General features: G+C 35.9%; 1 protein-coding gene across 10 annotated transcripts in view; it reads right to left on the bottom strand.

Moving 5' to 3' along the window:
* The window catches only part of QKI (QKI, KH domain containing RNA binding), a 150,767-nt gene that overhangs the window by 64,917 nt on the left and 69,707 nt on the right, over positions 1 to 16,143 (bottom strand). For 5 of the 10 annotated variants that reach the window (XM_068185228.1, XM_068185229.1, XM_068185236.1 and 2 more), the window contains exon 4: positions 157 to 207. The exons of the other annotated variants lie outside the window; for them this stretch is intronic. In XM_068185228.1, the coding sequence (XP_068041329.1) occupies positions 157 to 207 (51 nt within the window). The remainder of the gene's footprint in view (positions 1 to 156; positions 208 to 16,143) is intronic. 10 annotated transcript variants of the gene reach the window in all.

The raw sequence follows: 16,143 nt of genomic DNA on the forward strand, positions 1-16,143 counted from the left end.
AAAGCTTAAATATATTCTTCCTCACATCGAATCATACAAAGCAAATTTAGGAAAGGTGGAGAGGCTGAGGTTCTTTTTCAAGCAGAGTCTCCTCAAATAATAGGTGATTTGCAAAAACTCACTGGAATGTTTACAAGAAGTAAAACATTTACTTGCCTCTACCTCCAAAATTGCTGCATCATGGCTGTCTCTGCTCTTAAAGGAGACCTGAAAAGCAAAAAAAAATTGGGCTTGTGCCCTATTTTGCTTCTTTAAGATGTTTGAGAGGCATGAAGAGTTGGAATTAGGGCTTTTTTTTTACCCTATGATGGACATAAATTACTCCTTGTTTACACTTGAGACTGAAATTTCAAGAAGCCATAATGTAAGACAACCTAGTAAAGGAAAAACAGTGCAAGAATCAACAGAATCTAAGTCACAGAAAAAGGAACAAACTTTTTTCCCCTCACCCCTACTTCTTCAAGTTCTCCTCCATTTGGGTGATGAATAACACAAAATTCTTTTCCAGAGTTAAGCATTCTTGCACTACCACTAATTGTGATTTGCACACAAATTTATGTTTTAACACTGTGTATGCTAAAGAAAAAAAAAATCAGGGAAAAAACCAGAAATTTGACTGAGGTTGTATTTTAAAATTTTTAGATAAAAGACAATTGGAGAAAACTCAAGTCCTTTTCAGGGACTCTTTATGGTTCAAAATAAGAAAGTAAATAAAAAAAGAAAATGTTAGAAGTTCTCTGCAAATGGAAAAGAGTGAAAAATCCATGAACTGGCTAGCTATAAAAGGGAAACAAACATGACTTTCTCTTCCAATACTAATATAGCCTGTGAGACATTTCCTGTATATGCTGCAGTGATGCAGTTATCAGAACAGAAAAGCTACTGCAATGTATTTTCTAAGAATTAGCATATTTCATCTTACAGCACTAGTAAAATAAAATTAAAATTTATGCTAGATGCAAAGGAGCAAAGAGCATAGTTTATTTTAACTAATGCCCATCACTGCTGGGGCAAGTAGAATAGCTCATTAGTATTAACTGAGATGGGATGGCACCATGTATTTCCATTCAAAAAATTGTTCAAAGCCACTTCCTATTCCTTCCACCCACACTTCAACTATGTAATTACCATATATGAAGAAGAAAAGTCTAATTTTTTTTTTTTTTGTAAAAAGGGAAATTTAAAATGCTGCTTATGAAAAACATGCAGACATCAAGAAAAATAAAAGCACAATTCCTAAAAATAAGGAAAATATATCTAAAAAGTACATCCTTCGAAACTATTTAAGACAACAAATTCTCATACATTATATATCACTGAAAAACTACACTCAACCAGTACAGGGTTGTAGTCAATATTTTAAGCCAAATCAGTGAACTGGTTGAAGGTCTTCATCATTACACACATGGAACATGATCTTCCTGAAATGCTAAACCAACATTAGATAGGTCAAAGACCTGAGCATCTTTAGCACAGGTCTGTTACTCAACTCAGCTCTCTATTAGCAACAATAATAATGTTACTTCTGAAGCTACAACACGCCAAAGGCAGCAATTCAAACAATACTGGCACCTAACTAAATGATCCAGTGGCATAATTCAAAAGGGGTTATTTTGGTTTGTGGGTTTTGGGAAAGTTGGTTTGTGTTTGGGGTTTTTTTGGCATATTTTGCTTTTGTGGTTTTATGGTTGGTGGAGGGGGCATGTTTGGTAGGAATTTCTTTTGTCCCCATATACGAATTATAAACAGAGAGTGGAACTAAATAAAACCAGGAAAAAAGCAACAAAATTCATGTTTCTTTAAAATATTGGGAAAAAGTATTTCTTTAAAAATTAACTACAATTAAGAAAATTATGTTTAATTTAGAAATTACTTACAGAGGTCTATAAAAAATCAGATTTCAAGATCGCACAAAAAACCGTTTCAAAGCTATGAAAAAAAAAAATCACAAAATTATAGATTTTTTTCTCCTTTCTGTTGAACAGGAATTATTTTCATCAAAAAGTGCTTACTTTTCTGGGTGAAATATATGGTGACACAGCAAGCTAGAAGTGAAAATATTTTAATGCAGACACGTATTTCATGTCATGGAATGTGAAGGTGAGGTTTAACTTTGCAGGTTGAGTCTATTTAACAACCAGCTGTCACTGAAAATAGCAGCCCTGACTCTGCTACTTCCACTGAGCTGCCCCTGCTGCTCAGACAATTGTGCAGGGGCCAATTTAGGAAACTCACAAACTCAACTGACTCCCGAGGATGCACATGAAGCAGTGGGAACAGATGTCCTAAGGCCTTTAATGGGAACTGACCATCAGATCAATCCAAACATAGTGCCATACCACTCACAGAAAACCTTCAATAATTTGCAATAGAGAGAAGATTTTATCCTCTGAGGACTACTAATATGATTAGAGCTCATGCATTACTCTGCTTAAGAGCGTGTGAGCCTCTTCAATCCTGCATAATTTGACGCAAATTTAAGTAAAGACACTTCAAATTAAATTCTAATTTAAGGATATCTGTGGTTACTTCAATATCCACTATATCACCTTCTTAGGAAAAGTGTATTGATATAGTGTAGAATTCACTTTAAGATTTCCAAACGTATGAATGATACATATTTTTTAAGTTATGTTTTTAATACCCTTTTTACTATGCAACATATAGTACATATACAACTATTTATCTTGATACATCTTCTGCCTATGCAATTACTTCATATAAAGTATTAAATCCTATTTAAATGTTATGGAACAGAAGTGCCAGACTGACTTTGGGGAAAAAAAAATCTAAGTAATCAAGTAAAATATAGTAAAAATCAAAGTACCTCAACTATCAGTTTCAATGCTATTCTCCACAAGAATTTGAAAGAAAATAATCTTCTGCTGTAATTTACAAACAATGCTTAAACTGTATACTCAAACTTCTTGCAAAACCATATGGTCTCACAGGGAAAGACACTTTCACAAAAAAGTGCTTGTCTAAGTCAGAAAATTCATCAGTGGAAATTGTTGATAGATTTTTTTCCTTCTGCTAGTGAAGCACATTTTAATTATTCAACAAGCTACTCTAATACTCAACAAAAGTAAAACTGAAGTTTCCAATGCAAGTCATGCTCAGCTAAGCATACACAGTATAACCTCCATATCCTCCCTGTTCTGCCCCCAACCCTTACCCTGCAGGCAGAGTTAATATGATTTATTCCACTTTTGTAGGATGTTACATTCTTGTGCTGGGGACAAAAAGGTGGAAACCATCTGCACTAAAACTTTATTGACTGACTTAGTACATAACATACAAGTATTTAGCACACTAACACTCAAGCTGCACAACGCAAGGAAGCTGTACATTGCAGTTGCAGTGTATGCAAAGCAAAAAGTAGGTACAACTCGTCATCTATAAAAAAGTTAAGGGAGACCAACAGCATGAAATACACAGACAAATCAATGGATAAAGAAGGAACATCAAAAAAAGAGGGGTCTCAAAGCAAGATGGGATGTTTTTGTTTGGGCACTTAAACACATGTAAACTCTTTTAATAGCTTGCTGTAACATGATACAACATGCAGGATAACATACCTGCTGGAGCTTTAAAACATTGCCCCATTTTAGGCAGATGATACTTCATTTCTCTGAAGGTACCAACAAATAACCTCTTAAATCTGACAATGCAACAGTACACAAAAATGCCACAGATATTCAAAAACACGGGCATGCAACAGTTTTTCTAATATACCTATATAAGGAAAGGCACTAAGAAAATAAAGAATTACACCAAAAGAGAAAGTTTACGCTGTATATGTTCACCAAGAGTCCAAAGAGCAGCTAAATTACCTCTGAATAAGTACATAACTCCAGAAACTCCAGGTACAAAAACACATTAGTACAACGCTCCACACTGAGCTTTTCACTTAGTACATTTCAAATGTTTCCCTGGGACTAAGCTTGGGGGTTTTTTGGTGGTATGTCACCAACCACACACAGTTCCAGGACACTGAGTTCCATGCACTCTGCAAGTTCCCTATGTCCTAATGTTCACCCCATCCTCCAAGTAATTATGTGGCTCTTAACACTATTAACCACTGTAAATGCTGGTATGAAGAGCTGAGTGAACAGACTAGAATTCAAATATCTAGTTTAATACATATGAAAAATCTCAAGTTATAGAAAGCAAGAAACTGTTTATCATCTTAGAAAACCTACTTGCAAAAATCACAGATAAATAAGCATTAGGAAAAAAACCCTTTTGCAACTATTGTCACAATTTTGTGGAGCTTAACACCTTGTTCTCAGTTTCCTCCTGATCTCTCAGGCCGAATTTTGTTCATCTCATACTTGCTGCATTTCCTGTTGGCTGTGTTGCCTCACTTCCTTTTAAATAAGTGCCTTGCAGAGTCTCTAATGGGTCACACAGGTGAGCATACTTTACTTCTTTTTTTGAAATAAGCAAAAAAATCTCCAAACACCCTGCCTGTTTCAAGTAAGTTTAGTTTTTTAGTTTTTCTAATTTAAGGCCAGTAACAAGACACACAACAAAAGACCACTTCTCTAATCATTAAAACTTGCTGCTGAATACTACTCACCATTAATGACGACTGGCTATTACACAAATGTCACACAGTATGACCAAAGTAATAGCATTTAATGCACCAAGAAAAAAAAATTCTACAGGATTAAGATTTTAGTTCTCTGAGATTAGATGTAAACAAACCATACTGCAGTACCAAAATTTTAGCTTGATCTTTACCAACAAGCTGTTTTAATTTTAGCGTTTAGGAATACACGAAGTCCATGATGCACAAAACCAGATACAGGGGAAAAAACCCAAACACATAAAATGTAACTTGATTACAGAATTGTAATCTACTTCAGCAGCACAGACACACACACACACAAACACACTGCATAGCTATAGGTATATACCTATATATGTACACATATATATACACCTATATATGCACAGTGTATATGTATAGGTATAACAAAAAATTTTGTGATCTGTGTAGGATTTTGATCAATTAGACAGTACATTATACTACACTGAAATTTTATTCTATACATCTTACCCATTATGCCTCTTTTCATACTTAAGCTTAACTGCTAGTAATTTTTTCCCAGTTTTAGAGACTTCGACCAGAAGGAAGAGACGGGATGATTTAATCTGGCCTTCAATATATCATAGGCCGTTACTTTTCAAGAGAAAAAGAGCTGCTCTGACAGTAATCATTAAAAATTGGTTTAGAGTGTATCCAAGGTCATCATAACTTGACTCTGCTAATACAGGGAATTAAAGTTTGTTTCTAGATGGATTCTTCACATTTTCTCTAAGAGAAATCTCTATCACTCAAAATCTGATTTAAAGAAAATTCTTAACTTTGAGGCACAGATATACCAAGGGCTAACTGGTAAATTCTCCTTACTTTCTTTCACAGTAAATTTTGAAATTTTACACCTTAACCTCATTCTCAACTGCCCAAATGGCTAAAAAAATGGACAGAAGGGATAACGAACATCAATATCATTGCCAAGTACTTAAAAAAAATCTTAGGTAGTTATGCTCAGAGTGACCTCACTAGAGAGAATAGTTCAAATACCAGATGCACCAAGTACACTGTTATGCAGCCAAAACCTGCAAGTGAGGCATACTCTATATGTGAGTACATAGAGTACTACAGAGTGTCTATAGAGTATGTGAGGTATACTCTATAGGTCCCAATCATAAATAAAATATTGTTCACATTTTCAGGTTTTTAGTTGTTGATCTTATATAGGCAGGATTTGAGCCTGCAGGAAATTATGATTCATTGTGTACCTCTGCACTAAAAACCAAGTTTTACGACATGCTTTCAGCAGAACTGTTTTCATCAGAAAGAAAAAAGCATGTTTAGCAGTTGTATATATATTTCAAATGACAAGTACCATCAACTCAGATTACAGAGGGAGATAGAGGGTCTGAATTTTCTTCAGTGGTACATAAACTGTGTCAACAGAATGCTTAACAGTGTTCTTCGGGATGACTGTTTGGAGAGCTGCAAGCTCTCAGCTTCTAGATTTTTCACGTCCTAAAGCTTAGTGGTAGAAAAGTTAAACTTTTTTTTCAGAGTTACCAAGAAAGTAAACATTTCCTATTTAACCAAGTGTATAACTTACCACAATCATTTTTGTCCAACTTTTTAATGAAATTTGTGAAAAATTGACCATTGGGTGAGTGCAGAAAATCACCATATTTATGCATTGTAGCTGGCATTTCTCAAATGGGAAAAACTCCCCAAAATATTAGACTGGAAAAGAGGATTCCCATTCAGTCTTAGACTTAGGAACTTCACTCTGGAGCACAATCAGACAAAGCAATTCCTGCCAAAAGAGACTGCAAGTCCTACAAGAATAGTAAAGAACATAAAGGGAAAGCATGCTCATCAAAAATAGTCCAGAAAAGGCAATTGTAAAGTTCCATTCTTTTCCACATCTTAAAACAGCATATAATTTCAACACAGAAATTTTCTTCTCTTCAAGAAGATTTGCACGTGGAGATTATGTGAAAATATAGCAAATTACTATCTATTCAAAATTGGATATTACAACATTATTTTACAACATGGGAATAAATTTCTCTAAAAGCGAATACAAGAAGGAGTTCCTCAAAACTGTAACTGAACTACATAACAAAGAAAATACTCAAAAAATGCTAACAAATCTTTTTTCAAGTGAGCAAAGTCAATGAAACATAATCAAAACAATTTAAGCAGAAAAATGTGACAGCCTTTTTGCATTTTCTTCACGGGGAACAAAAAGTACAGTATGTTCATTTAAGCCTATTCATTCTGGAAGAACACGTTATTTGACTTTATCTGAGGCTGGGCATTTATACTGGATGCACGATAGTCTAAGGGAACCTTAACAGAGTGGCTTTGGGATTACAAAAACTGTCTGTGGCAAGACAGTGTGGTATGCAGCGCTCACCTACAAAGTGAAATGACCATTCAATGTTTGAGCAGAGGAAGCCCTCTAATCACTGCAGAACCTAATCCTAAATGGATGAGCTAACACGGTCACACTAACAGTCTGCAGCAGAACTGCTGTGCCATGAAGTAAGTCTACTAATCTGGATGCATATCAAACTCACATTCCATGGAGTTTTTTTACAGTGCAGAAAAAAGAAAACCAGAAAAAACTGTTAAAGAAACAGAGATAACTGCACGTCAAAATGCCAGATCATAAAACACTTTATCAAGTTCTCATTTAATGCTTATCACTGTTTACTTGGCATGAAAGGGCAATTATGTGATGGTAGGAGCTAATCTACATTTATTGACTTTATGAATTACCTACAGAAAACACAACCAATAATTATGTAGCAACTTATTATTAAATTCAATAATTTAATGAAATTAATCAGTTAATATGCCCAGAAGAACATTTATTTTAAAAGAAAAGCAGACTACTTAAAAAACATGCCAGTTATGATCTAAGATGGGCTTTCCAATGTTCTTTCTGTAAACCATGATCAATTCATACCATTACAACTTTTTTTTTCTAAGCCTGATTTTCCACAGCACTTTGCCTGCATCCTGTGATATTACAGTGTTCCACTACAAAATGAAATCTAGCCTTCTGCTCTTAACACTCTGTTCAGGTTTTCAACAAAACAAGAAAATCTTTCAAGTTTCCACACCTTACAAATTCTTTTAAGAAACTGTTTTATCTGTAATGATTTTTATGTTTGTTTGTGTATGGTTATCTCTAAGACCAGTCATTACTGCTAACCATTCAGTATGTGCAATATGCCTTCTGAGCAAACTTTTATTAATTGTGCCTAATTACTGCAGGCAAACACTCTTACTCTGCATGTGACCTCTATTCACCCAACAGCTGAATCTCTGAAGTTCTACTTAAATTACTATGCACTGCCATAGCCACTGAGCTCCTCAAAAGAATTTCGTGTTCACGCTCTAAAGCTGCTACAGTAATTACTCCTTTTCACTTACTGTTTCACATTTTTGGCCAAATTAGTCTAGCATCAAACATTCAGCTTTCACTCCAGAATAAAGCTGTTCAAGCTTGCTGAACACAGACCTTCCAAATTTCATAAGGAAAGCAACCAACCCATTCCTTAATTTCTTTGGATAAATGAAATAAAAAGTATTTAAGGGTTACTATAACAATTTTATATCCTTTCTTACTGCCTACTGATATAGATTCTTTGTTTTTACTGTTAGAATATTCTTCAGCATTGGCATCTGAAATAAACAAAGACTACCAAATCTTCTATGTCAATTTCTCTGCTTTACTCCTCCTTATCATTTCTGTTCAGATATTCCAAAAAACAGCTGCTACTTAGAGAAGTCCATCTCAGACTGCATTAGGAAAACATGCTTCACACAACTGGAATAGAAAAACTCACGCACTTGAATTAAAAAAAAATCTGCCATGTAAGATATGTAAGATGCCATGTCATGATACAACAGATTTTCAAAAACCATTGAAATAATGACCAATGGCAACAGATGCTTCACACAGAGGAACGAGAAGGAATAAGATAGAGCAAGCATCTTCCAAATTTGCAACTCTGACACTGCAGTTGAGGTTTCTTTTTTTCCACTTCTACTATAGCCACTGTTGTTAAACAGCAGGATTCAAGAGACACAAATATTTAAAAAATAAATAAAATAACCAAAGCTCACCATACACTACTACACCAAAAAAGACAAAACTCCTTTGTCCTTACTGTCACTAGGTTCAGGAAAATCCAAAGTCGTCTCCAAAGAGATGAAAATATCCTGTTAATTTTCTTCACCTCACCCCTTCTCCACCAGATAAACGAGGGCATTATCACTGTTTAATACAAGTTTTAATTGAGTACTGTCACTGGTGGGAAGAAAAGTGTGGAACCACTACTTTCCATATCAAACAAAGCAGGTAATTAACAGCTACTCTGGCACAATCCCTTATCACCAAAATACACAACACTGTTAAGTTCTCTCAATGCGAATGCTTTGCTTCAACAAAGGAAAGCTGATGTTTCAGGGTCACATTCACTCCTTTAATACACAGGCATAAATTTACTGCTCAGTCAGACACCTATAATTAAACACAAGAAGAATATAATTCTAATATTCAGACAGGCTTGCGTATGAGTGGGATATCTCCCCCTTTAAAGATGATTGCCTTTCATTTTTAAGTTTCAAGCAGCTACAGTTCACTTAGTTTTGATTACATAGCAATTAGATATGCAAATACAAGAGATCTAAAAAAAAGCTTTTTCAAATGTCAGATTGTAAGCAATCAAGCCTATTCTTTTCTCCTGTACACACAAGCTATTCACTAAATAGCTATTGTCTTAAAAACATTCCAACAGATTGCATTTATCAGTGTTTTAGAAGCAATGGGAGTGCACATTACTCATAACACCGCTCATGAGGAAGCGAAATAGATCTTACAATTACTTTAATATATTCATGATAGTGGTTAACTAAGTTGAAACTAAGTATCATCTTCTTTGGGCATTTTTCCCGCCATTGTTGTTATCAATATCAAAACTCACTGCATCACCAAATTAACCAAAACTCCTTTGTTTATCTATTTAATGACAAAGATGTTAGTAGCAAATGTCACAGCTAAAAATCACTGAATTGTGACTATCAGTATACAGAAAATCGATTCTGAATTATTATCAATTTTTTCACTGTATCTTCCAAATAGGCTCATATAAAGGAAGTCACTATGAAATGATGTGGTTAGTATAGTTTTGGCAGGAACAGTCATTCTGACACTTGTCCTTTTTTCTTTTTCTCCCCTGAAGGCCCACAGATACTTTCTATTACAAATACAGACTTCGAATTTCCCACGCATCTAGACCACATATAAAGTCTTGGTTCTTTGTGACATATTTCACTTGGAAGCATTCCACAGCTTGAGATCCACTGATCACTGGTTAAAATGGTGGGAAAGGATGCTTGGCAGCAGCTCTGAAGAGACCAGGAAAAAGCAACTACTGCAAAACCATATGGACTGGTCTATAAAATAGTCTTACCCACAGCTACGGACAACCACTGACAGTTTGAAAACTTGTTCTTGCAAAACTCTAAAACAAAAGAATAAAATAGGATGGGGGCAGGGGTTGGTCAGTTGTTTCTCTAGAGGACCACAATATCACTCCAAACTAACAGGAGGGGGGAAAGATCCCTAAAAGCAAGCCCATGTGTTCAGTGACTCAGCTGTGCAGAAATGTACACTAACAGGGGAAGCTGAAGAAGTTCTTCCCTCAGGCTGAGCTTTCAAGCCAAGTAACTGAAGTAAATAAAATGCTTTCCTAGGTGATTCCATGATCACCAGCCACCCTTCAACATGTCTCTCACAGGAGCACAGGTCCTTTTTCAAGGCCAGGAAAGCAGCAAAAAAGACAACAGATGCCTGATTCAGAAGTCTGTTCTAAAACCTGAAAAAGATCAGGTTATCTCTGCAGCCCAGCTGCAGGCCCCAAAACGTTCTGCAAAGTCAGATCCAAGAAAAAAGCTGGAAAGGCTTTTTACAAGAACTGACATTTATGAGCTAACAGATGAATATGTATGTGACAAATTATTTGACATTTTGGGGGTCTTCCAGTTTCCTTTCCCCCCGCTCCCTTAAATACTCAACGTGATTGTCTCTTTCCCTCCCCTTGCAAAACAGGAGCCTTATTTAACCAGGCAGTGAGGTAAAACTCCTTGCCTGTCAGCTTGCTGTTGTTGCCCGTGCAATGTTTCTATTCCTTCTGTTGCTTCTTCCCTAAGGGTCACTATAAACAACTGTCTGAGCAGCAAACATAACCTGTGTATTTGAACTCCTACCCACTACAGCCTAACATAAAAAATGATACAGCTGACAGGGAAACCTGAATAATTCCCTCCCACTGGTGCCCCTGCAAACACTCCCTCATTTATTACATGGTCCTCCAAGAAGACGCTGGGAAAATCCTGCATCTACTACTGTGAAAAACACAGGATCCAAAAAGCATGCTCAAAATGCCACGCTCCTGCCAATTTCTGCTTCTGGCAAGATTGGTGGTGATGCAGCATTGCCCAATCAAATTTACGATACTTAATACTCTGACTTACAGAAACAGCCAGTTGCAAGTGAGTTTAACAGGAACACAAGTAATATGCCAAGTGTGACTTACCTCAAATCATTACACCTTATTCTGCCTGGTAGATTCTTTTACTGTAAGTCATGAACCATACATTTGACTGCAAGTAAGAGGTCTGAAGCCTGCAATAACCAAATCAGACTTCCTTAAGAGAGTTGAAACACATAATCAATAGTAAATGTGTTTTCCTCTTCAAAATGTTTCTGCAGGAGATGATCTGATTTTTCTTAGAAATGGAGAATTGTGGTTTTTTTGTTGTTGTTGTTTTTTTTTGTTTTTGTTTTTGTTTTTTTTAAGGAGGAGGGTTTATTTTACTACCAAATGAACTATTACAAAAAGGTACATTTCAAGCTAAATTGAACTTATTTAAAAGGCTGGATATTGAGAAATTCCACTAGTCAGGCTGCAAAAACCTATTTTGCTATTTGCAGTACCCTTGTGTCCTCACTGCATACTAATTTCCAGAGTAGCTTCAGTATTTCAAACCATGTAACTTTAAATTTAATTTTATCACTTATTTTGGTATCCAATACAGCTTATCTTAAGACTTTTTCTGATTCACGCTACTGTGAGTCAATGTGAGCTAACAGATTTAAGTTCTAGGTCTTTTTGTCAGTCAAAATTTAAGTGAACATTCAATTCCAGCACTGTCAACTTGAAACACAGGAGTATCTCACAACCACCTCAAAGATTGCTTGGCCATTTATGGACCACTTACTAGATGGAAAATGACTACAACATACTTTATCAGCACAGAAAAATCTCTATTTCTCTCTATAAAATTTAGTATTAAATCTAAAATTTGTCAACTACTAGCTTTTAGTTCTTGAAACTATGTATCAGCAATAGTATATTTCACAAGCTCAACAAGCCAATTAAAATATCTGCCAAGACCCCCAATAGCCTAAAAATTGAATTCCCTTGAATATATATGGTTCTAAATATGGGAACATTTGAAATGAGTAGCTCAGAACCTTAAGTGGCTCCGAAATAATTCCATCACGTGGATCAATTAAAACAGTCAGGTACTTCAGGTGCATTCAGTCAGCTAAACGTGGTTCTCAATTCTTTATCACCCTGACTGCCACAGAAGCATTAATTGTTTCTGTGTGGTTCATGACTGAACAGTCCAGACATACATTTATAAAAATACTCCAAAGAGCCCACAAGCAGTGGCAGAGATGTTATTAATTATGTTATGGGTCCCATCTTTCAGAAAACGGTTTCTTTTTTATTCAAGAGAAACATGCAGTTGCTAAAGTTCACAGGAACTTTACCACAGAATGGACCCAGGGCTCTCACTGCTTCACACTATCACAATGTTAAAAAAAAAAAATCTAACAAAGAAATCACCACAATACCAATATCAAATCAATATCGAAGAAAATAATTTCAAAGAAACCCTTCAGATAGTTAAAATAACCCCATACCAGAATATCCAATTCCATGAAATGCTGACCTCCCTGGAAACAATCGTATTAACCTAGTGCCACAGCACCTGATCACAGAACACTACAGAAAGATTATGAAGAAAGTAGCGCCTACATCAGATTTACCAGACAGAAAAAAAAGTATAATAATTTACATAAGTATTTACATCCTAACATTTAAGTTATATGCACTCACTGCCCACATGCCAGATAAAGGCACTCAATTAACAGGCTGTTCTTTGCTCTTGAAGAAAAATCCCTTCAATGCATGCAAAAATACCACTAGCACACTTCTAAAATGATACATAAAAGAAATGGCAGTTTGGCTCATAATTACTTTGCCTGTTTTTAGTTGTGTCAGGAATCAAAAAGGTTTCAGGAATTCTAGCTGAGATACTAATTAACCTTAACCTTTTATTTCTACTCAATCCTCAAGTCACACCTACAACTTACCTACAGAAACCTCTAGCCAAGTGTGAGAGCAACTTTGCTATCTACTCTCCACACCTCTTCAAAAGCTACTGCATTCAGAGTTCATATTCCAGTAACTTCAAGGCAAGCAAACTGGTGAATTTGCATTATCACCCTGACTCTCAGGAAAAAGTTTTCTTCTTATATTTTTGCTGCTGGATTTTTTCTTCCCATTCAGACAGTCTTATGCATGCTAAATAATTTTAACTGTTAGTTAGTAGCATGAGAAGTATGTCATTGTTTCCTTTTGCCTTGTGTAATCTTCCTTGCCTGCATTACTCAGATTCCCCAGTTACAACTCTGTTTTTAAACACCAGTGTTTATATAATTTGCTACCATAATGCAAATATATAAAGTGTTGCTAGAAACCAAAACTCATTTTAGTACACTTTCATGTCATCTAACTGTATTTTTAGAGAATAAATGAAGCACCATAGAAATTAACCTTCCTTTTATTACAATAATTTATAAAGCACATAACCAGTGAGAAGGAGGTACTCAAGGACCAAGATGGAAAAAGATAGCTAGAGAACATTTCTAGAGAGAACTAAGAGGAACCTTCTATCAAATCAAGGAAAATTAATATAATTTATGAAACAAGGGAAAAATTCATAAAAGAGGGAGGGGAAAAAAACCCAGAAAAGTTGACCTAGGTTCAAAGTAGCAGAAACATTAGGAAGAGGAAGGAAGGGAAGAAGAGAGGAAAAGGAGAGAGACTCAGGCTCCCCAGGGAAGTGGTCACAGCATCAAGCCTGAGAGAGTTCAACAAGAGTTTGGACAATACTCCTGGGCACATGGTGTATTTCTTTGGGGTGTCCTGTGCAGGGCCAGGGGTTGGACTCAATGATCCTGAAAGGTCCCTTCCAACCCAGATTATTTAATGATTCTATGTCAGACTCAGAAAGAAAAAAAAAAAATCCTGTAGCTTTGGCTGTGAAAATGTAACTGCTCCGTAAATTATTTTGGGTTACTTTCCACAGTACTATACATATGTTCACTTCCCACAAACTTTAGTTTTTCACACATCAAAACATCCTGGTGTTTCCCAGCAACTGTGTTCTGTCTTGACATTTTTATACTGACTAGACATCTCCTCCCTGTAATAACTCCATCCATTCTTATCAAATTTTGTACATAATTCTCTAACACCTTCTTATGAAACCAACCAATAATTTGATATTGCCACTTTTGTCCTGCAGCCAGAGTTTTCCTGTTACTTCAGCTGCCAGTTAAACCATTCTGTCAGGCCCATGAAAGCTACTGCCTGAATGTAGTCACTGTTTTGCAGATCTTTCAGCACCCAAAACCAGTCTGTTTTCTTCATTTCATGCTATTAAGGTTAGGACAAGATTTTGTCTGTCATGTAGGAATGCAGTGCCGAATTGACTTATGAGTCAAATTACATTCAAGAATCAGTAACATCAAAAAATGCATCACGAAAGCACAAATACTGTGTATTGTGTTTGTTCCATGGCAAGACTGTGGCACTTAAATCAGATAATTTACACAGAAAATCAGATTCTACTAAGGTAAAGAGTCTCCCAACATTGCTTGGAGTGTTCTGCTACTATAAGAGTAACAAGTTCTCTCTAACAGAAAAACAGATTTGTGTATTTGGCCTTACCAATTATTTAAATAAGCTTTCATCCTTTCATGAATATGCTTAACACACACTTTAAACAGAACTGTTTTGAGTTGTAAGCAAATTTTTAAAGATATATTCAGTGTGCATGCACTTCAGTGAGTCCTGTATTTATCAAAACATTCCCCATTTACTGCCCAAAAAGATGTGGAAAAATGTAAAAATTAGAAGACAGAAGCTGCTAATCACTGTCATGAATGTTTAATGAAAAATATTCAACCATCTGTCAATAAATGCCTCTCTCTACCTTAAAAGTGTAAAGACTAACAGTAAAATATTGTTTACAATAGCTGGATAAACTCTAAAGTGAGGATACTGTCACATCCTTATTAAAAGCTACTCAGCTACCTGAATTTCATTCATATGCTTAACATACGGCACTGTAGGCCATTCACAGCAGAAGTGTAGCCCGTGATTAACAATATCCATTTCAATTTGAGTCTAGGCATGACAAAAGCTAATACTAGGCCAGAAAACCTAAGGAAAGTAACCATCTATAAACAAGTTTAAATGGCAAACTGATCACTCATTTTAGGAGTTACACTTGGTGATTGTTACCATACAGTTGGCAAGCAATCCAGTACCTTGCTGCAATGGAACAGATTACTTGTCTCTATTTGGAAAACAATAAAATAGCACGAAGTCAAATGTCTCTATCTTCTAAATATTCAGTTACTAATTTAGGTATTTGGTTTCAGCAATAGTGGTTCTTATTTTGTGCTTTCTCTTTTACTCCATGCTAAGGAGCCCTCCTATCAGTCTCAGTAAAATTGCTAATAGGACCCTGAGGAGCCATATCCACTATGGTAAACAACCACCTGCCTGTATTCTGCCTGCCAGAAGCCACCTAAAAAATTAGGAGAACCAATAACTGCCAGGAAGTGACAGCTACTCAGGAATCACACAGGCATGCTGCTTTCCCCCTGAAACAACAAGCTCTAAATCCATTCCCACATTTAAGTAGACTCAATCTTCATGCAGCCACAAGAAAATTCCCACAAGCCTCAAACTAAGTATGGCCTTTCCCACACAGAATTGCAAGCACATTGCATAATACTGAACAAACACACTGAAAATGCAATCCTGATTACAAATTATTTCTGGTAAGCAAGATTATCACAGCATTAATCCTTCAGAAAGTTAGAAATGTTACCATGAAAAAAGGTTCAGGTTACAGTAGAGTTTCATTATTTAAACCTTGCTTCACTACTTTGCTAGACAAAGTAAAATGCAGATAGATGTTTGCAGACAATTTGGTCAGCATCTCAAAACAATTCTGTATGCAGAGTCTCCCAAGCCTTTCAAAACTTCTATTCAAATGCCAGATACAAACCGCTGAGAGCTGAAACCTGGTCAACCTTTTAGAACACAATTAACACTCTCTGTGCTTCCCACCTCACAAAAGCTTGGAAGTAATTCTGCAGAAAGAGAACTTCTGCCATGCTACAGGATGAGTCAATTCCTGTTCAATAGACACAG

Source organism: Anomalospiza imberbis, chromosome 3 (assembly GCF_031753505.1).
Source record: "Anomalospiza imberbis isolate Cuckoo-Finch-1a 21T00152 chromosome 3, ASM3175350v1, whole genome shotgun sequence".
Classification (NCBI taxonomy): domain Eukaryota; kingdom Metazoa; phylum Chordata; class Aves; order Passeriformes; family Viduidae; genus Anomalospiza; species Anomalospiza imberbis.